The following is a 23,725-nucleotide window of genomic DNA, read 5'->3' on the forward strand; positions in this document are numbered from 1 at the left end:
ATGGGACACATAACTACTCTGGAGGAACATCTGGTCACTTAAAAGCTACAAAAATGCTGTCATCTTGCACTGCCTTAGTGATGTTACTGCTTTTTTTAAAAATAGTGTCTGTTCAGTCCAAGGACTTCACAGGTCCTAATCTGGCAACCATGAAAAACTACATAAAAGGATTACTAAAATAAAACCAAAGCCTGGGAATTAATGTATATGAACCAGTTGAGTTGCACCTCTCTAGACCATGACTGGATTTTACCCTGTGTATTTAAACTTCTTTGCAGTAAGTGCTTGTGTGATCTGGTAATGGACAGAAATGATGTTCTTAACTTTCTTTGCAAATAACCCTGGTTGACAGAAGGATCGTGAATATATATTTCAAAAATGTCATTGATAAACTGTAATTTTTTTAAGGCTTGATGCTCTACTAAAAGACTTACTAAGATCTAGCTCAAATGGCACAGGTTTACATATTTAGTACTCAATAATAATACAAAATGCACTACAAAAGTCCTGGTGAATAAAGTAGTGAAAATCTGTGAAAAGTTACTTGCTTGGATTGCACAACTGCAGCTTTTAACAGCCTCACTCTATTCTGTCCATTTTAAATTATAGATACAATAACCAAAAAGGTGACTTAACATTATAAACCAACAGGAAAATTTCACTTCCCTCTGCAGATAGGCTTTTACTGTAAGAACTTTTCTTCCAAATGGTAAAACAATCTTCCCAACATAAAGTTAACACTTAAATCCTGAAAAGAGTAGTAAAAAAGCAAAAATACCAAGACTGCAAGATTATTATTTTCACTCTCTCTGAAATAGGACACTTCTTCCTATTTAATAATATTCAGAGTACCAATTAAACAAGTCAGGCAAAACTTACTGGTAATTTCAAGGCAAAGTCTCTAAAGGACCCTAACATTTTTACAGGTAGAGCAAACTCCTCTCGAATATTACATTCTTTTATGGGAAACTGACTGCTCTTTTCTGTACATCAACAAGTCTGAGAATATTTTACAAAAGTTTTATCATGAAATTGCCTCCAAATCCCAAATTACATGAGGGCTACATATTGCACTGGCTAGTTAAATAATCACATTTACAGATCTAATGGCTATATTATCTTAATCAACTTGCAGGGAAAAGAATGGGAGTGGCGTGTAGCACCTCTGCTATGAAGACAGGCTGAGAGAGTTGTTATTGTACAGCCTGGAGAAGAGAAGGCTCCATGGGGACATTATAGAGAGCTTCCAGTACCTGAAGAGGGGCTACAGGAAACGTGGGGAGAGACTTTTTGTAGTGATAGGACAAGGGGTAATGGCTCTAAACTGGAAGAGGGTAGAATCAGGTTAGACATTGGTAAGAAATTCTTCACGTTGTGGGTGGTAAGAGACTGAAACAGGTTGCCCAGGGGAGCTGTGGCTGCTGCCTCCCTGAAAGTGGCCAGGTTGGATGGGGCTTGGAGCAACCTGGTCTAGTGCCGCAACCTGGTCCAAATCACCATGGCAGAGGGGTTGGAACCAAATCATCTTTAAGGTCCCTTCCAACACAAACCCTTCTGTGATTCTATGAAAGTGCTGAGGAGTCTGGGTGATTTAAAAGCCTGTCTATCAATGTAATTCAGCTTGTAGATTCTGAAACAGTGTTTACTGTTTCTTGAACTCTTTCAATATTATAACAATATCATGGTTAATAATTCCCATTGATCCTAAGGGGACTGTCTCCTTCAGTTACTTTTTCTCACATGGTTCCTTCATCCTTTATTGTAACATTTCACCCTTCCAGGCAGTGTTACAGTTGATAAGAAAGTTGAATTTTGGGCAGGAGCCTTAGAAGTAGTTGCTCAATGGCTCTGGCTTCAAGACAAAGAGTTTAACGTTAAATGTATACTTCACTCTTTATTAAGTGAATAATAAGTATACATAGATGCCTTGCTGAAACAAAGCCTGAATGGCTGTAGTTGTGAAGTTTTCACTTTGACTAAGGAGACATGTTGCAAAGATTCTCAATATTCCTTGCAATGGAATCTTCCTAAGTGTGAAAACATGAAGCTTACCTAAAAAAGGCAAGAACTAAAATGGAGAAAATTACTTTTCTAAGGCTAAATAAAGTCTAAGCTTTGCTAAGAAGGCAGCTCTTTCATGGGAGATGGAAAGATAAACTAACAGGCAGTGTAACTGTATATACCTTGTTTTCCTGGAAAGCCAGGAAATATAATAATACCTTTAACATAATTCCATTGGGTTTTCAGCAAAAGCAGAATTAATGAGAATTTAAACTGGTAGGGACTAAACTGTGGCCTTCAGTTGTCCTAGAAATCTTGAAGAGAATGATGGTGTATTTTCTCATTTCCAAGTGGCTACTTTGTTAATAATGTCTTTGAGTGATGGAAAAAAGATGGGAGAAACTAGCATAGGAGTTACATCATCTTCCTATTTCCAGATATGAGACAGTTACGAGGTACTTATGTACTGGAGTGCTGGGTTAATCACTGCCACTATTAAAGAACCAGGATCAAAATATAAGCCATTTAGTTTAAGAAAAGGAAAAAACCCAACACAGTTGCTTGTATTATCTGAATAATATCAATATTTGGGGGAAAGTCAACTTTGCTGAGGATGTTCAAAGAGCAAAAGGATAACTAAAGGCAACGAGTGATCACTGTCTCACATTTATTCTCCTTTTAAATAAGTGGACCTTTTTCCAGATGATGTTTTAGAGTCGTCTTTTTAACATTCAGTTTTTCTTCTCTCCTTGATTTCTGCAAATTGTGTTACATTACGACTGAAATGAATGTTTTCATTTATTTTGATAAATAGTCTGAACAGCTGTTTTGCTAATAAGTATTATTAGTCATGATGCTGGTAGATGCTTGGTTCTGGTAAATTCCAGTTTGGGACACAATAAGAGAATCTATTAGGGAATTTTATTATTACTGCTATTATTACTGCTATCATACTTTGCTTTGTTTCAAAGCATGTCTACTACTGGTTTCTACTTGGAATCTTTTTATATAAAAAAGTTGTCTTTGGTGTCATCTGGGGAAACTGAAAATCAGTAGGAAATTGCACAAACAGTCCTTCTTGAAAACAATTGCTTCTCATCAGCCAAATCCCAAGCATTTTTAGAAAGGTTTTTGATAGAATCAAGGCTCAAACAAAAAGGTGTTTTATGGAAAAGAAGAAAAAGCTCTGGTTAGCATCATGTTCACTGCATTAACATCTTTAAATGAAGTTGTTTTATATATGTTTTAAACAGCCACAAAATGAAGAAAGTATGAATCTTCAGATTTTTCAGGATTTCTCTCTCTGAAACAAAATGTAGAGCTCTTCTTATTTCTAAATTTTACTTTTTGAAAATTTTAATTAATGGAAATTAAAATAAATGGAAGAGTGAATGCTGTAAATATTTTAAAATCATTAAAGCTATCACAAACATCTCATTCCAACAGAGAAATATAAATAAATGTCTACTGCTAGAAAGGCAAACTAATTTAACATCTGTTTTTTGTCTCTTGTAATGATTTCTTTTACTGTAATACTTACCACATAGCAGAGCAGTCAAAATTCACTAGGAGCCATTTGTGAGGATTAAAGTTAAATGAATCTGCAAACTGAGAATGGATAAATAAAAAACAAAATTATGAAAGAGAAAAGGATCCATGTGCTAAAGATACAACATTGTCAAATTGTTTGAGTGCACATCAACCATGAATGAAGTATTGAAATGGAGTTTTATAGATAATGTTTGTGCTGATGTCACCTTAATAACTATTGTAGTTAAATCTTCATTTATCTTGGGGATGGAATTCAGGTTAGGTGTGCAGCTAGCCTATTTCTATTATCAGTATTTTGACAATTTGTTAACAATTATACTGTTTAGATACATATGTTATGCAAAAGTATATCTCTCAGTGTAAACTAAGAAAAAAAATAATTTGCATACTTAGGCACATCTACTGTGGCTCATACCCCAGTTTCCAATAACAATTCATTAAGCTTTCTATTTCCAAGAATGTTCAACATACACACACAAGATTCATACATAGAGACAAATGATGTATTTAGTTCAGAATCTGCATATCACATCCATTCATTCAATTACAGCTGATCAGAAAATGTTTTTGTTGTTTTTTTTTATTTTTTACTGCCAGGTCATTTTCTTTTAGTAGAAGTAATTTTTTCATCTAAGTCAAAAGAAAAACCAACACAGAATAAACATACACAAAACATGTTTATATAAACACGCCTGTTTTACTTGACATATACATGTTTCAGCACGGCATCAGAGGAAACCAGGTAGGGAAGAGAGATTCTGTGTGGGAAAGGCCTTGTCTGTGTTTTGTGTGTTAACAGAGACAGAAGCCATCACCCTTAAAAAACTGAGATGGGAGCCTGGAAGCACCAGGGTCTGACTACTCCACATAGCACTTTTCTGTTCTCATTTGCTTCTCATAACCTTCCCTGTCACTTGTAAACAATTAACAATTGCTGTCATAAGAGGACGTTATCTGTATGTCTGTCTATCTATCTATACATCTAGCTAGCTAAGCTCCCTGTACCATGTAAGGTATGAAACCTATTCACGGTTGCTAAATATTTACTCTTACAATAACTGCTGGCCCAGACAAGGTACGCTGTTTCATTTCCTTCAGGGACCAATAACAATAATTTTAAAAATATTCCCCCACAGGAAATTACAACAAGCTTCATTTGCTGATAAAAAGGAGACAGAAAGAAATGCTTTATTTGTTAGGGGGGTTTCCCTCCTCTTCTTCATTAGTCACTACCTATCAGTGATGTGTTTAAACTTCTGGCTTTACCAAACAGTAATATTTTCTCCACTGACATGGAAGACAAGGACTTATCTGACTGTCTGAGGGGAGCAGCAGGAAATTGAAGTATTCTTATCTAAGCAACTCAATGCCAAGTAGCTTAGTGAGGGGAGGGGGAAAGGAACAGGACTGCTGTTGGAGGAACATTTCATTTCAGCCTCTTGTTTATTAAAACCTGTCTGTTTGAGATACAGGTACTGGATCTCTCCTGTATGACTTTCAGGATGTAAGCAAAAACTCAGACATAATGAGCTCATTAATTTCTTACTTTTTTTTCTTTCTTTCTTTTTTGTGTAATGTAGAATTGGGGTGGTATAAATGTGTCTTTTTGGATATCTGGGAAATTTTTCCTTTTCTCTGTTTTGTAAGACACTTTATTGATACTCTACTAGTTGTTATTCCAAATGACAAACTTACACACTGTGGTAACTCTTGCCGTTAAAACTCTAGCAGAATAAACCAGTAACAATTATATAAACATAAGTAATGCAATAGAATATACAGGGGTTTGTACTGCAAACTGAAGTGCAGCATACTCAAGAGATTCTAGAAGAGCCATTAATGTTGGATGCATAAGAAACACACAGATTCTATGGAAGCGCAAGGCTTTAGCAGGCTGCGAGAGAAGAAACACTCCACTTACCTCCACTCCATTTAAAAGATGCCTGAATTCAGGGCAGATGAATGCACTCCCAGCATAGGCTGCATCAACATGCATCCAGATATTTTCCTTATTACCTAAAAAAATAAATAATTAATTGAAACAGAAATACATGAAAAGCAGATTAAAAAGCCCTATTAATTTGCATGAAATCAAGTGCCTGAGAGATTTTTCTTTGATGCTATTATTTTCCCAATTTGAAATTAAATTAAGAGATTAAATGTTTCTACCATCTGGGTTTCTGTAAATACATAAAGATGTATACATAACATATTCTTCTTTCTCCCCTCTTCTACTGTAACAGAGTACTTACATGTCTAGGTTTATCTTATTTACATTAAGCAACATAAACTATTAAATTATTTTAAAGAACCATTATAAAACACACTTAAAAAGATGTACCTAGAGATGTAGCTATAATTTCTAAGGCAATTTAGCAAGAGGAGCTAGAGCTTCAGCTGTGCTCCAAATGTTTAACTCATGAATCAAAAACACATTTCTAAACAGCATTGTTTACATATTGATATATGTGCTTGCACATGCTTTCAAACTATTTGCACCAAACTCTTTCTTTCAAGAATCGAGGCACTTACGCAAGAGCAAACATCAAAAGGTTAAGAAAGTGCTAATTTTGTTCAGTCACTGAATTGTTTCTGGAGAAATATTTTAGCATATGAGCCTCTCATGTACTCTCTGTAGTTTGGTATTCACACTGTTTCAGACGACCTATATTAATACACACGGTAACAATTCTGGTCTGTGAGTTGATGACTAAGCCCACAAAATGTCTTTATTCTAATCATCAAATAATTCTGATAGGAATTTCCACATACAGAGGTATATCCATTCAGACCTATAATTGGGAACCAAGTTCATGCTGGAATTTGCATTCTTGTGAACTACATTTTCCTTTTCCATAAATGTTTGGGAAAAGCTAGTAAAATATCACTCATAGCACCTTTGACTGAGTTGTATTAGAAAACATGTTCAATGTTCAACTGATTATTTTTAAATATACTTGTTTTGAGACACTGTCTGTATTTCACAGGCAACTACTCATGTATGTTAAGAAGAAAATTCACCTGCACACAGAAAAGCTAGCATGAGACTTATAACTTGGGTATTGAGTAATCCTGCTGCTGGTCTCTGCTGCACAAGCAAGAGATCATGAGAGCAACTGGTGAAACACGTGATTAATTTTTACATTTAAAAGCATTGGTGTCCTATATAATTAGATCAGGTCTATAGGAATAACCTGAACAGCAAAATAACCTCTAGCTTCTAAGAAGACTACTAGAAAGCTTTTTAGAAAAGAAGACTTGGAAAAACTGAGTCTTTGGGGCTTGTGCTGAAGGTCAGGAAAACTCACAGAACAAGTCACCACCACACAAACCCAAAGGTTTTCGGCCCCACCTGAAAAAAATTAACAAAACATCAAATCTAGTGGTGTTTCTAGGAGGCTGGTTCCAATTGCTTATAGCTATGCATTTCCTGTTCTAAATGTACTTTTCAACAGATGTATTACACTTCTGTTGCATTTTCATCAGCCAGCAAATGTGTGCTTTTGACCAAGCATTGTGTAGATCAAAGCTTGACACAACAGGACATAACACTGAAATACTTAGGGAGAGTCCATGACTTAGACACCATATTAAACACCCTGGTACTTGTCCTGTTTTCTTACAAAGTGGAAGGGAATTGGGGAAGGCAGAGGGAGGATGAAGGAGAATACATATGGATTTTTGGTGCATATTTCCCTGCTTTTTATAATTGTTAGGCACAGAAAAAAAAATACAAACACTTAAGAGTTCAGCATTTCCCTGCTCTTCACCACTGCTCTAGATGTATTTGTGGGTAGAAGGGCTTGAAGGAAAATGTTACCAACTGAAGCACTTACAATATTTTTTAACTGACAGTGTTCCAAAATATGCTCCCTAAAACAAACCCTTGAGGCAAAGGCCTCTCTACTCTTTAACAGTTTGAGAATGCAAGCTTTCTGCTTTACTCAATATTAGAAAGAAAACTGTACCTGAAGGTCTCATCTGTAAGTAGCCTTATTGAATTTGGATAATGACACTGCATAATGACCTGGAAATGACTCACTGTGGCTTAAACTGGTATCTGCAATTTTAGAAAGCAGCAGCAAAAACTTACAAATAGGACCCAGTTCTAAGAGTTTGTCAAAGGAGCAGCAAGATGTGGTTCCAAGTGTTGCACAGAACTGCAGAGCCAAAAGGACAAACATAAAAAAAAATAAAGTGTTACAGCAAAGAAAATTATCAAATTTATAAAACACTGTCTGGAAAGGCAACAATAAACAGAGAAAATAGATCATATAGGGCAAAATAAATTTATTTTAGTCAATACCCGACTTTCAGTAGAACTTTCAAGAATCTAATATTTTATTTCAAAGGTCCCATAAGCATCCATTGAGACACATGCACAAAACCGAATGCTAATAAAAATTTGACTGAAAAGTAATGTAATACAGTCACAGTGTTATGGTAATGCTATATTTCACATATTTTCTGTGTTACACATGTTTATCATGTGGCCCAATACTAACTTCACTTAAGCAATTATCATAAAAATGATTTGCAGTTTACAGCAAATGAGCACGCTCAGAACTTGAGCAACTTCAAGGTACTGGAATCCCTGTTGACAGAACGGATCATAAAATGTTATTGCCTGAATTAAAGAGCCACAGCTCTTTAACAGAGACTTGTAACTGATTTGCACTCAATGGATCTGCAGCCTGGGACCTGTTCACTAATAGCTTATGGTCACTATTAGGTTCACAGCATTTTTTCCCAAAGAAACTTTTTCTCCCAAATTCACCCTAAAATAATGGAACCATTTTTTCTTCACTCTGCTAATGTCTCATTTAATGTATCCTGCTGCATGACCAGTGGACCAAAAGCAGAGGCAACATAAATGCTGAAGCATTTATTTTGGCTTTTTACATTACTCATCAAGCTTTTTTTTTTTTCTTCTTTTCATTCTATAAAATAAAGTGGCAAGAGCACATTAGAAAGGCCTGATCTGATTATGAGACAAAGAGTTGGATAAATGTGATGGGATTTTTATTTAAAAGTTCCAGCTTTTTAGATAATTCAGGCAAAGTGAGAGATGGTTGATTTACTACTTATTAACCTGTATTTTTCAATATTTCTAGGAAATTCCACACTAACATAAACATCCAGTAAAAAGGGCAGGTGGATATGTATTCAAAATCCAGAAATGTAAAATTACACATCCCAATAATATTGAACTCATTCGATATTCTATTGATACCTCTGATTTAAGTACACTTCTGAACATTTCTGCATCTGTATTATACCATATACACCAGAGAGATTTTAAATTGTGGTAGAGAGCTGAATTTGTCCATTTAATGGAAAGTATTCAGATACTACTCGATTCATATAAATTCATGTACACTCTTACAGAAAGTAATATCCTGCTTTTGTAGGGCAGACCTGAATAAATATAGTCATATAAAACTCTGCAAACATTTTATCTCTGACAGCACACATGTTCCCCCAACTTCATTATTACAGCATTATTAATAACTATGATCATGGTTCATTGGACCAATAAAAAATATTAGCCATCGGAAGAGTTATTATTAAAAGAAGAAAGGGACAATTCAGTATTTTTCCATTTCAACCTATTAAGAACCTGAGTTTAAAACAAGTGGCATTCTGAAAATTAAACACATATTGAATATGTGGTCAAAATTTTGATGCTAACACATTTCTATCTCAAAATAATCTAATGTTTATCTGTCCTGGGCCTCCCCATATTCCTGAGACCCATGAGAAGAACAGAATACTTACAGTGCCTTGAGGTACACTTGTGACTTTTCTGGAAGTTTAATAATCCTTTGAGGAAGGTTTCATTAAAAAGATTCCACGATGGTTTTTTTTAAAAAGGAAAAAGTTTGGTCCCTTTTTTTATTAAGAGGCCATGCATGTATGAAGTGAAAATATGTGTGTTGTGTTATTGTGTATTGTGTTACAATGTGTATTGTGTCTACCTAAGATGTTCCCACAATAAAGAGAAACCTGCATTTCATCTTTGGCTGAACTAAAGATCTTCAGATTGGGTCAAAAGTAACAGAAGATGTCATGATGAAAGTTTTATTTTTTGTATATATGTAAGGAATAAAGGTTAACCCATTAGATTAGAAAATGCCCAAATAAAGAGTGCACTATGGACCTAGGTCTGCTTTTATACTGCTTTTATATTTTACACTAATAAAGTGAGGACTTTCTGACAAGATTAGAGCATTATCTTGGCTAGTCCAGCAATTAAAATAATGAAGAGTTCACAACAGATAGTTACACACTATTGTTACTAGTGTTGCACTGCAGTTAGAGTGTTCTCCTTCTAATCAGCTTAAGGAGTATGTTGCTTTAATGAAAGATTAGATGAGTTCAAACATATGCTTTGTTGCTTAAATAATGTCTTATTCTGTAAAGTATACCTCAGTTTGTAAAATAGTTTTGTTGTCTTCTCTGCAGGTGTCTGTGCCTCAAAGCTACCTGTTTTAATTCTCAGAAACCACTTAAAGTGACAGCATCTGCTCTTGTCAGGACTTTCATTAGCCCTCTTCAGTCCTACACAATGAATCTAACTCAATTTGTAACCTGTATAATATTGGCAAAATCACATTTGTGCAAAGGGCGGGGGAAAGACTGCATCACAGAAATAGGTCTGATGGCTCAGTATAGCCTGCAGGCCTCAGCCTTTTCAGGTTGTGCACTTCAAATTTGACTCAGCCCTGGTCACGAATACAAAGCAGCTAAAATGCTTGCATCAGTTATCTCATGTATTACTTTCCTGAAATCAAGGGCTATGTCAGGAAACATGGATGAAACTTTATGATGCCTAAGAGCAATAATTCTCAACCTTTTCAACTAGAAGATCTCCTACAGCCTTTGAAAAAGATGTGGATGTATTTTGTAGTTTCACTGCAGAGCTTTTCATTTGCAATCAACTAAAATGAAGCAGAACTTTCAATGTCATCTTATTATTTTTTTCTCCTAGTCAGTTGTTTGCCAGCTTGCACTCACAGGAATGTCTGTGGCTTGAAGAAAACTGCAACAGTTTTACTAAACCACCATTAAGTATTTTACAAAACACCCATCATTCACAAACTGTGGGCTAAGAAACATCGCCCTAGACATCTGTGAATATCTCAAAAGTGCTTCTTCCTAATGGGAATCTCTGGTCAGGTTCTAAGTGTTAGCTTCTACTGAAAAAATGGCTACTCTGTCAGCCTAACTCTGATTTATTGTTTCCCACATGAGTCCAGATACAAACAGTCTGTTTCTTTACATTCAGCAGATCATCCTTCAGAAGAGTAATTTCAGCTAGAATCAGGGAAATTTCACTCTAGGCCTTTGCTCAGCAGCAAGGCAATCATGTTACAGCAACTTTATACTTGATGAGGTTGTTGAAGTATATTGTACTATATATATGCCAGCTACAATATATCAGTGTTGATTTATGAAAGCATAAAGCTCACAGCCTGCTTACATTCAAGTGAACCAGGCTTGAATGCAGTGGACCCTACATCTGAATTTCATAGAATCACAGAATGGTTTAGGTTGGAAGGGACCTTAAAGATCATCCAGTTCCAACCCCCCTCCATGGGCAGGGATACCACCCACTAGATCAGGTTGCTCCAAATCCCATCCAACCTGCCCTTGAACACTTCCAGGGATGGGGCATCCGCAACTTCCCTGAGCAACCTATTCCAGTGTCTCACCACCCTCACACTAAATAATTTCTTCCTAATGTCTAACCTAAATCTCCCCTCTTCCAGCTTAAAACCATTAACCCCTTGTCCTCTCACTACAAGGCCTTGTAAAAGGCACCCCTCCAGCTTTCCTGTAGGTCCCCTTCAGGTACTAGAAGGCTGCTATAAGGCTCTCTCAGCCTGTCTTCATGAATTTAACAGAAATTTTTAAAAATTTAGTAGTGTTTAACTTAGTGGTCTCCACATTTAAGCATCCTGGTCAATATTCATCCAACTTAGAAGCCTGTCTCAAGCTGGGAGCATAAAGCTCAACTGAGAAAGTTATTTACACGTGCTTAACCACCACAAGTGTTTATAGTTGATGAAATGGATATTACTTCAGCACATGCTTTAAAGCTCCCCCTTAACTGGTGGCCAGATGAACGGGTACATATCAGTAATGCTTGGAAATTGCTCCTCACTAAATTGTGACTTTAGTGACTCACACCTGACACAGTTAAGTGCTTTGTTTGCACAGTCTGCTTGCTTTACTACATGAAAATATGTCCATTTCAAATTCTGCAAAATGTTTTGAAAGAGACAATTTGACACAAGTCTGGACTTATAAAATGAAAGAAAAGTAGAGGTCTAGGTAACACTACTTGGCAATAGTCTTCACTGAACAAAATTATATGCACATTACTAGAGCTAAAAGATACTGATGGTGGATAAGAATTCAAACAACCATTTTAAACTCAATACCCCTCCCAAAATAAGGCTGACTGCCAAATCCTATGTATGTGAAAAGCAAACCTGTAATTACCAGATTGCTATGATGAGAGAACCTGTTTCATATCAATCAAACACACCCCTGATTCTCCACTCACCTCATTAGGCAAAGCATTTCTATCAAGTTCAGTGTAACGATTCCTCTTTTATTAATCAACTCTAAGAGGAAAATCATGCCTACAAGGCATTGTAACTTGCCCATGTTTTCTTTTTAATCCCCTAGAAAGCTGCTTTTCTTCTTTTTTTTTCTGATAAGGGAGACTGCAGCCACTTGGATGCAACCAAGATGCCTTCATTAAAAATTATATCTTTCTTGTCTCTTCAGGCAGTTTTTTCCACTAAATTTTTTGCTTTGATGTTGAATCATTCCCCTTAGTGAAGGATCAGTGAATACAGACAGACAAGGAATAAAGTAGTGTAAGGTACTTCCTTGGCAATGTGCAGAGATTTAACACACCTTTTGAGTTAAGAGGCCAACCATAAAGATAACAAGATCTAGTTTAATCTAAGCTGACATTTTTTTAATGTATACAAATAAATGGAAGACCTGGTATAGGCCATGTGAACTCAGACTGAACCTCTACTGTCTTTGAAAGCCTGTTTTGCACAGCTAAGCAAACAGAGGAAGAAAAACAAGAGTTAAATAATCTTTTGTACAGGTGTAACTGAATGCATGAAACAGTTTTTAATTTCTCCTTGCTACACATAGAAAAACTAATAAGGGATTACTACTTATGAGGAGCAAGTTAATTTTTTTTTTTTGTTAAAGGACAAAAAATGAAGAAAAATCACTTTTTTTTTTGTAATTACTGCGCAGAGACGTGATATAGTGCTGTACTAGTAATTTAAAATTAACAGTAAGATAAACTAGTAGAATTTTGTATAAGATATGAGCTTGTACCATACAACAGTGAAATAAAACAAGCCTTATGGCACATCTTCACTTCAATGTGTGCAACCCACAAAAGGATGTTCATTTAGACCGCCTTGCAGATGCTTTGTTTCTCAGGCATAGTCTTTTTATATGCTAAAGCAATTGACCATCCCAAAGACTCGCTAGTTCCAGGCAGGCTAGAAAACAGCAGCATTCTGCACACATGAAAAGCACTTTTCACCCTCATCCTGCTACAACATAAAAAGAGACGTTAAAGGCTAATAACAAGAGTAAACAGATCACATTTCCAAAAAAGCCTGGTGAAATTTAAGCATCTTTGTCCTTTTTGGCACTTATCCATGACTACATGCAAGCTTAATCTGCTAATTCTTCTAAAAACAGTTATTAGACATTTAAGTCACATTAGCCCTTTCAAAATGTTACCACATGAAAGAAAAGACAGGACTTTTATGAAAAAAATTGTGACATATTTTTGAATATATGAAAAAAAAATATATCTAAAGCTCTTGGTTTCTAAAGCAATTTTTTCACCCATTTTTTTTTTAGTGGAAGCCAGTAGAAACATACTATTCATAGCATAACATACCCCTTTGTAGATCTGTGCAGATCATAGTCTATATCAAGTTTTGAGAGGCATAATTACTGGAAATGAGCTAAAGATTCTGTTTATTATGTACAAAAACACCATAAAGATTACTTACTGAGGGAAAAAAATCAATGGTAAGTAACTTGAAATAATAAATTGGTGTTCTAAACTGACAAGAAGAGTAGATTCGATGAAAAAGTAAATATTCTTTTCAACCAAGTACTTACCATGGTAGAACCAACTTTAGAATTGTATCCAATCTAACATGTTCTTTGTCAAATATTGGGGTATTATGAGGTCTAGCTACTGAGATATACACAATTTGCTTTTGCTGGAAGTGCGAATATCTCAGTAGGACAGCGGACAGATAGCAAGAAATTATGACACCTTAAAACACAGATTCCCTGTAGCTCACCTGATAAAGATAAGCCTGTTTGACAATGCCTGATCTTGCTGATAATTAGGGTATGCAAAGAAGGCTGATTTCTTTGCTAAAGGTATTTCTTGAAAATACTTAAATTTGAGATACCATAGTTTATTTTATTGCGTTTAAACTTGTTTTATGTGTAAGTAAGTTAGAACTTGAAAACTAAAAGTATACCTTTGTAAAAATGAAGGTTCAGAATTAAAGCGTTACTAGATTAAAATATTGCAGGACTACATGCTACTGCAAAATTAATTTATTCAACTAATAAAACTTTAAGTCCTTTTAAAACATCATTTTTGCTGAGAAGTGCAACCAGCTGCTCAAACATGTTGCTTATACTGCACAGAAAGGTGTGTGAAGAATAGTTATAGAACCTGTCCTAGTATTCTACCTAGGCTGTCTATTGGTCACTTCGTTAGGGATGAAATAATCTACTTACATCAAAAATAGCTTTTCAGAAGCAGTAAATCCACTGATTACTTAAAATCCAGTACTCACAAAGAATGGGATAAGACCAGAAGCTTTGTCTTCATCCAAAACTTTCTTCAGGGCTGAACCACAAAGCCTAAATGTATCATCTGAAGAAATATTTTTTATCTTCACACCGCCAATTAATGCAGCCCTTTCCACTGATGAATGAGCCTACAAGGAAATGGGCAGGTTTTAAGATAGATACTTTTACTGAAATGTAAGAAGTTTGTTTGAATTTGAAAACAAAAAATAATTTCTTTCAAGTAAAGTAATGTTTGAGATCCCTGAACTGTTGCTGGTACATCACAGCTATGTACCTCTCCCTCTTTCACAGGGATAGGCAGACAGACACACGTACATACATGTACATACATACATACACACACCCACACCCACAAATACAATGAAGTGTTCTTGAAACCAGAGAGAGTTCAATTAATCTGAGAGCTTTCATTAACATGTTCACCATTAGAGCTTCAGGATTTGGCTCCAAATCAACAAGAAGACATGCAGACAATCAGCTTGTCTGATAATTATTCAGTTGCTAACTAGCATATTTTTATGGTGTACAGCTTTGCTGAACCCTAAAAAAATATACATCATGGTATGGTATATATAGATTTTTTTCTTACATTAGCATTTCTTTTAAGATTACGTACTGAATAAATTGTGGTCCAATCATTCATTCATTTTGGTGGGCCATTAAGGATTGTTCCCTATATGTTATTGTGTTTATAACCTATTTTATCTTAATTCCCCTTCAGTAATATTTTTTAGAATATAAAGTGCAGTCTCAGTAAATAAAACCAAATATACCACTATGAAATTCTCTTAAAATTGTGAAATACTATATTATAACAAGTCTGTTAACAGTAAAAGGTATGCTTAGCCACAAAATACTCTTCTTTAGTGGCTAAAACAAGAAAAAAAAAAAAAATTACCTTCCACCTTCTACAATTTTATTAGTTGCCATTAATTTTAAGGAGAACAATTACTCACCTTTTCATATCATGAGTATTCTCATTCATGATCTCCATACTACCCTTGTTGGTGCTTGTTAATGCACCCAAGCAGTAACTAATTCTGTTCTAATTTAGCACATAATCACGGGAAAGATTAAGCCATGACGTAAGTTGAACAAGACCAGATGATGATAAAGTTTCTGCCTTTCAGCTTTACACATGCCTGGAATGACGCATTTTAAAGGCAGACTGACAATCAATTGACTTGTAGCTCAGCAGTGCTTCTAGTTCAAGTACTTTGGCAAATTGTTTAGGCAGCAGCTTGAGAAAATACAGACATCTAGGCTTGAAATATAACTGCTTCCAAAGTGAAAAACAATGTGAGTACCATAGCAACACACTTCATGCCAGTGTAAAATGCAAAGAGATATTTTATAACTAATTGATACAATAATTGTAAATAACCAAAGTATAGTAATACACTGAGTTTGTTAGCCAGTCAGAACCTCAGAATTCCTTCTTAGAGTCTCCAAAATTGTAGTAAGGCTCTCTGATAACAACAGCCACTCACAAACTTAAGTTAAAACTGCCAAGATGCTTTTGAATTATAATAAATCTTTAGTGATCTGCTCCTCCATGGAATTCCTAGTCCTAACCAAAGCATTTGGGGCTCTCCCACCCTCCTTGAGAGAGCAAGGAACCACACAGAAATCAGTGAAATGAGTGGGCAGCTGTTTAAGGCACCCAAAGAAACATGGGAGGAAAAAAAATTAATTAAGGGGATGGACTGAGAAAATATGATAATATCAGAAAACTACCCTGACTTCTGTCCTGGTCCCAGTCAGATGTTTACAGTCAGGGGTAGCTGGATGCTGCTTTCAGCTCTGAGGTTTCACTTTCAGTGTCCTAAAGCAGAAAAGGATCCACTTCTGTTGTCTGCAAACCCCTAAGTAGGTACTGGGGAAAGCTTTGTTGCCAACCCTGTGCTGTACTCAGAAGCACAAAGCAAAATTATTGTAATTGCATAAAGATTTTTCCAAAAATGCCAAGAAGCTAAAATTATTTCTCTAGGTATATGAGATGTGAGTTCGTCTTTCTGCTCTGGGTCTCCTTACTAGCCAAATTCTTACCTCCCTCCTAATAAAATCTTGTGGTATTGTGCTCCGTCATTGCATGGTTTTCTCTTCCACAACATTGCCTAGGCTTACTTGTTTTTGTGGATTATTACCTATGAGTCACACAGGTCTGCTCTTAATGCAGAAGGACCAGTGAGCTGTGCAACAATCTTCTTCGAAAGGTCAGCAGTATCTAAAGGCAAATCCTTTGCAAACATAAGATCCTCTGACCTTCAGTGAGCAGGAAGGCCTGTCAGTCTTCATTTCAGGTCAACCACTTACATGGGACAAAAATGAGAACAAATAAAAGGCTTTTTGCATCACCGGGTCAGAGTCTGAGCTCTGGGACTGGCAGTCTGTGCAACACAGACTGTAGGGCCGCAGACCAAAAAAGGACAAATATCCTTTGTGCCTTTTGAAAACAGTTATCTTTCCTCATAGTTTCTTGTCCTGACTCTTCTAGAAGTGTAGTCCCTCTCCCCATCAGCAAAGAGTGACTGTACTTTTAACTTGTTCTCCAGGGCTTTTAAACACACATTTAGAAGTAAATCAAGGCAAGCCTAAAATCTGGCCATTTTGTTTTGCATGATCAGATATTACTTTAAACTAAAGATCAAGTACTAAGGAAGTTTCTTTTTTCTCATTGACATTTAGATAAGAAAATATCACAGCTACTGACAGAAACAACTTGGCCCTTTAGTAGGATTAGTGTGTCAGAAAGGTAGGAGCAACAGAACTCACAAGACTAAAATTTGTTTTCATTAACAATAAAAGTCTCTCATGGTCGTGGCCTGCTGAGAATTTAGCCTAACTCAATCTGCTAAATATCACTTGCAGAAATCAAGGATTATGTTTTATTTTTTCTTAGCTTGGTTGATCTATGGAGATCTTACAAGTTTTTTTCTTTAGAAAAATGTTTTGTGCTTTTTCAAGTACTCTGATCAATTTGCTTTATAGTCATGCACTAGGTTTGTCTGTGTGCATGCACCTGCATCCCTGCATGCATACAGGGGGGAGGATGTATGTGTGTTTGTTTGCATATGTATATGTAGGAGGAAATTAATGTGTGCACACATGGACAGACAAACCTAGATGTAACAAAAGATGGTCTAGACTTACTCAGCATAACTAAAATTAACACCTTACTCATGTATCTTTATTTCAAATAGCTCTTTTTTTAAAGGAGCAATACTTAACGTAACACTGACCTCCAGATATTTACTCTTTGTATTATGATAGAACACATGAGATTCCAGCCCTCGTATGATTTCCAGTAAGATTTAAACAAGCAAAACTAAATAATCACCAAGCTAAAGAGTTTATACTTAATTCACTGGCCCATTGAGATGGCTGAAATTATGAAGTATTGATCCCACGTTTCCATGCTTTTGAGGGTACTCACCTGATCAGAAGCATAGGCCACCAGCCTGCCCATGATGTCTGCTTCTGTTAGCTCAGGCTTTTCTGACTGCACCTGCCTGACAGCTTTTGTTCTTGCAGCAAGCAGTGACATCAGGGTGGCCTCGCTTGCACTTCCCTGTGGGACAAATTGAAGGAAGGTTCAAAATGAAGATACTTCAGAAGAAGAAAAGCAACATTTTCCTCCATATAAATCTCCAAAGTTCTTAACAAAAAATGCATAAAAGAAACTCTGCAGTCTCATGCTTTCTAAGAATTTGTGTGACAGCAAGGGAGGAATCTCTATTTGATCTTGGTCTCCTCCACCCTGATGTCTTGTCTGCTCTCTTTAATCTCTATGCTTGCTCAGCTGAGGTACCAGCCCTGTAATCAGTGCTAGAATACTGGCCTCATAGACTTGAACATGCATGAAAAGGTACTGGAACTAGGCACCAATCATTTGTTAGCCAGTAATAATGGCAGAGTAACCGTGATTTCTGTTACCCTGGGTTTTCAAACACTTAACTTCCATCAGAATCTGACTGTCAACTGTCATTTCTGACAAGCAATCTGCACAGTTATAATGCTTAATTAATATTTAGAGTTAGCCTGGGCAAGTAAATTACTGTGGCTGAATAAGACAAAACACTGAAAAGCAACAACAACAAAAAAGAGCTATGACTCAATACAGTTAACTGCTTTTCAAAGTATTAGTTACATATGTTTTATTCACAAAACAAAACAAACCCTACAGATAAAAAGAACAGTCACAAACTATTTCTAAATTTCACTTTTACTCACAAAACATGAGTTTATATTGTGTCTTGGATACTCGGTTACCAAAAAAAAGGGGAATTCTTTGTATCAATTGATCCATAAATTTCACATTAAAATACAAGTTTACACAAATTCTTTTTATAGTTTTGCTCTAAAGCAGGCACATGAAACATGATCTAAACCGCTTGTTTAAACTATAAGCAACAGTTTGTAAACACCTGTTAATAAATTTTAATGGTTTTGGGAGTCCATATGCAAGACCAGGTTTTTAGGTACTTTCAAAGTCGAACAATTGTCATGTGTATCTTACTTATATTAGTAAGCATATCTCAGAAATATCCCCAGTGTCAACAAGTTAATTTTGAAGTGATGTTTCTTATCCTGTACCAAAATTCTATCCTCTGTTATAGGCCTGTGTATACTTACAAATTACTACAAATATTTAAATATTTGGGAAGTCTTATTTCTTCTCTGGAGGTGGGCCTGATGTTATATATTTCATACATGAGAATGATCCCAGTGAACTCAGACTTTCTCACAGTACTGAAGTTAGCTGAGCTACTTACATGAGACAATGTCACATGTCAACATCTAAACAGTGATTGAACTCAATCCAGCTGAAATTCAATAGCCTTATGAATGGAGTAAGTAGGAAAGAGAACAGACTCTAAACATTTACTACATGTATTGTCATGACTAATATATTTTATCTGCCATTCTAGTGGTGTGGGATTTGAGGAATGACCCCAAGGTCTGCATCAGAACACAAGCCAAGCTTTATACAGTTTTGTCTGTTTCTTACAGCTGCTGCTGCTGCATACAGCATTATGGTAACCAAGGGGAAAATTACAGATACAGAAAGGTATAGGAATAGAAATATCCCTCTTTGGTCAAGTAAGGTAGAACTTCCATGCGGAAGCAAGGGGTGAAGGAAATTCTGTCCATTAATTGCAGAAAACATAATTTGGCATCTGCCCATTTAATCTTATTCTGCATATGGTCTGTAGCCAGATACCCAGAATACTCTTCAGGGTATCTGAACAGTGAGAAATCATGTCTGTCGGTAGTTCCCAAAACTTACAATGCAAGACTGTATGCACGCAATTATCTTCATCTTACACATAAAAAACCTCATTCTTCTTACTTCATCTGTCTAAAAAGTTAAATATTTGAGAAAAAGTAATTTTTTTGGGTCCCTTAATATTCAGTTTAGAGAGGTAAGCATATCCAGAAATCAATAATTATGTCTATCTCAGGAAAATATTCTGGACTGAGATAAACGGTTCTTCTAAAGATACCTTCTTGTATGTTCAAATGCCTCTGATAAAATGTGCAATGAATCTCACACAGTGTAAGTTTGCTCATGAGAAACTTCTGACATTGTGTCTCTATTAGCAAAACTATTTCTGCCATGCTCAGCACAATATTATTAAAAAATACCTGTGCTTCCTGACAGTCCTGTAAGCTAGAATACAATGACTCAAGTCCTCGGTGTCCAGCAGATGTGAGGAATGTTTTACAGTCAAGAAAACAATCTATTTTCTGAGAAAATAGGAGTTTTCCCTATTTTTTTTACAGGCAGTATATAATCTTCTAAAACACTCTGCATAATCAGACAACCTGCATAATGAGCATACATTACCAGATGACGTTGCCTGAAATACCATTTCCAGCAATTCAGCAGATAAGAGTAGTTTACTTTTGTGCAAACCAGTGCCACTTCTTGTGATGTTCATACAGTTTTTCAGGTAAGTTTTATGTCCTCATAATGAAGTCAGGCAACACAAAGCTTGTGTGCAAGACCTAATTCCATCTTGGTGTCGGGCAAGTCACTGAATATAACCTTTCTAAACCTTCACAGTAAAGTTAGCTCTGGCACCCTTGCATCTAATATGTAGGAAATAAAACTAATTGTTATTTTTATTAGAATATGTATTTAAGCGTATACATTAAAATATTTCCAATACATGTGGAGAAAATTACTTTTTTTATCTTCTTTTGTTTGTAATGACAAGGCCCTGTAAAACTGTTAGTGTCTTTCCAGGACATGCAAGGAATACATATATTAGAAAATTGCGTACAAGTATAGAAAAGAAAACGGCTGTAGGAAATTCCAAAGGTTAAAGCATTAATTTGAGATCTAGGTACCTAAGCCCCCACTATTCTGGAGACTTCCTGGCTGGACAGGCAAATGAATTAGACTCAATAAATGATTCAGCCTTCTGAGAAGTGTCCATGAGATGTCCCAGCATCCTGGCTGTGCATCCCGGCTGTTGCATAGTCAGTGTGTACAACAGCTCTTATATGAATTACACAGAAACAAAGATGAACAGGGAAGAGCCTGTTGCCCACCTGAATCTTGCCTCTTGAAATAAAGCTGGGCAAAGTTAAAAAGCACCTGAATCCAGCAACTTGGAAAGGCTTTTGCATGTCTCATGATAGACACAGGCTTTTTGCACCTTGCCTCTGTTCCCATAAGTCACATATTTTATACTGACACTTTCAGTGCTTGCAGCACCTGGTTTGCAAGGCTTTTCTATTCACTTGGCACCAAAGTCTCGTACTAAGTATTTTTGAGGAAAAAAGCTCTTGGTTCTTGAACTACCTGGCTAACTGACAAGAAAGATAAATCAGCAGTGTTCCTTGTGAGGCCAAACACAGGCCAAATCTCGTTTTGTTTTACCCTTAAAACACTTCTGATTTGCAGAGCAAGAAAACTTAAAATTCCAAGTAGGTACACTTATCAGCAGTATCTCTAGAATGATCAGCAGGATACAAGCTTTTGGAAGAAAGCTGCTTTCTCACTTATTTTTAAAAGCTATTTTTTCTCCTCTTGAATGGTGTATTCCACATTAAGATGATACTTTTCCTTTTACTGAAGCAAACAAAGGTTGCCATGGCAAGCAGGCTCAAGAGGCGGAAGAAATATCAGCAAGAGCTGATGTTCATGTCCACCAGAGCTCTGAACTGAAATTTTCTTTCATCTTTTGCCATTTTCAAGTGTCATCCTGCACACAACAACAAAGTGCTTCATATTGACATAGACTTTCAAATGTAATTAAGAGTCTGTTTTCACAGGCTCAGTTTTACCCAATGCCACAATAATTACTTGGTATTTACCAAGAGAATGACTGACATTTTACACACTCATGTTCTCTTTGCCTCACGCTCTGTTATTTGTAGCATTATTGTTTCAAGAGCAAGACAAGAACACAGCAGCACAAATTGCTTCATCGTAAGCAGGAACACAGAGCACTTTTGATTCTTGAAACTGACTGGTTTCTGATGAAAATTATGGGCAATCCAGCATTGTCAGCCTGGAAGGGCAATATTTCCTGCTTATAACCATCAGGCATAATTGCTTGTTTGCACTGGTTCAAAATAAATACTGTTGAGATGCATGACAAAAGCTTGATTTCTTGGGCAAATCCCACCCCCTAGTAATCATAATGGGAAAGATCCTAACAGATCAAGCAGATGAGTAAAGACTTATTCAGGAAATACATTGGTGTAGGTGCAGCTCTGCCTAGGAGAATCATAGCAGTTGGGTTAAATCCATACTCGCCTGGAAAGATGTTCGGAAGACTTCATTGGATTATGCTGCAGGCATTTGCAGCTGAGACCAAAGAAAGTAGTCCTCACTTCTAGCATGTAATTCAGATGTATTTCAAAAGATTATCTTAGGATAAAATTGATTTTGCCTCCAATGACCAGACTCCAGAGATTACCAAAGGAGCACCGAACAAATATTTAAAATTCAGTCTTTTTCATAGTAAATGTCTCTTTTGGTTAGATTAATAGCTTTAACCAGAGTCTGCATTTACAAAAAGACTATGTGCTAGTGGAGCCATGGCTGACAGACAACATAGCTTTATTACGCATGCAAGTTTGCCCATTGATGATAAATTCATAATTGTACAGATGTTCTGTTCAGACATTGCAGGCTTTCATTAAGCAGCCAGCTTCAAAGTTTGTGGGTTTTGTTCTATTTTGGATACTGCAGCGTAGTCTGAAAATTGTATTATCTACAGATATAACCCTTTAGGTTCAAATTTTAAGCAGCTCTTAATTTCAGTTTAGTGTTCCACTATTTGATTTTGTTAAATATAGAAAACCTCTTAAAATAATTTAACCTTCTCTGAAAAGCATTGATAAGACTTTCTACTCCATTCTGTCATTTTTACTTATTCTTTCCCATGTTCTTATACACTGCTTGATATCTCACACTTTATTTCTGATTTAAAAAAAAAAAAAAAAAAAAAAAGGAGGGCTGTTTTGGAAACTGACTGAAGTAAACAATTGAATATGTCAAAGGTGGACATCATGGAAACTTTTGTAACCACTTTTCATGATGCTGTACTCAAAATCATCAAATATATTTCTATTTGAGAAATATTTTTTTTCTATTTTCAGCCTTAAAACATTGCAGCACATTGTTGGTAGGTATGCACTCACTTCACCTGATCAACAAACTGAAGTTTCCATCCCAAATTACTTTTACAACATAATGAATTTTAAACCCAAATTGTGCTGTTAAGTTGAACTACTAACAATTATTCACAGAATGTTTCAGAATTCAGCTGCTCTGAAAAGAAAATAATTATTTTCATGACTGATCCTACCCACCTCTGGACATTATCACAGCACATCGATCTTGTGGCAGAAAAAAACATGTCTTTCCTTTATTTGTGTTTGGTATGAAGATTTTACAAAATCATAAAGTCATCCTGTATTATTTTCATGCCTCCTCTTACCTGAATGACTCCTCCACCTTGGCCACTGTTCCCAGCTAAAAACTCTTCAGGTAAATTAATCATCTTCCCTAGCCAATCCAGCATGACCGTCTCCAGCTCCGTGCAAGCTGGACTTGCAGCCTGCATTGAAAAATAGAACAGAGGGAATAACCTCACCAGAGAATGAGGAGAAATAGGATCCACCAGAGCAAGAAAAACGTTCTGTCTTTTGACTATAGAGGAAGAAACTAGCTGACTAACTTCACCAGGTAAATTAGGGATCTAAAGACCATTTTCTGCATATTGCTTCTAATACTTACTCAAAAACCCTCAAA

At 36.1% G+C, this 23,725-nt stretch overlaps 1 protein-coding gene across 5 annotated transcripts in view; it reads right to left on the minus strand.

Annotated features, from left to right (window-relative positions):
* Positions 1-23,725, minus strand: part of DDC (dopa decarboxylase (aromatic L-amino acid decarboxylase)) — a 46,618-nt gene that overhangs the window by 17,030 nt on the left and 5,863 nt on the right. For 2 of the 5 annotated variants that reach the window (XM_010008345.1, XM_010008344.1), the window contains 6 exons: positions 23,412-23,531; positions 17,885-18,019; positions 14,433-14,576; positions 7,646-7,712; positions 5,474-5,568; positions 3,542-3,609 (listed from right to left, as the gene is read on the minus strand). In XM_010008345.1, the coding sequence (XP_010006647.1) occupies positions 3,542-3,609; positions 5,474-5,568; positions 7,646-7,712; positions 14,433-14,576; positions 17,885-18,019; positions 23,412-23,531 (629 nt within the window). The remainder of the gene's footprint in view (positions 1-3,541; positions 3,610-5,473; positions 5,569-7,645; positions 7,713-14,432; positions 14,577-17,884; positions 18,020-23,411; positions 23,532-23,725) is intronic. The other 3 variants (XM_010008347.1, XM_010008346.1, XM_010008349.1) reach the window with 3 other exon arrangements.

This window comes from Chaetura pelagica, unplaced genomic scaffold (genome assembly GCF_000747805.2).
Source record: "Chaetura pelagica isolate M959 unplaced genomic scaffold, ChaPel_1.0 scaffold71, whole genome shotgun sequence".
In the NCBI taxonomy this organism is placed as follows: Eukaryota; Metazoa; Chordata; class Aves; order Apodiformes; family Apodidae; genus Chaetura; species Chaetura pelagica.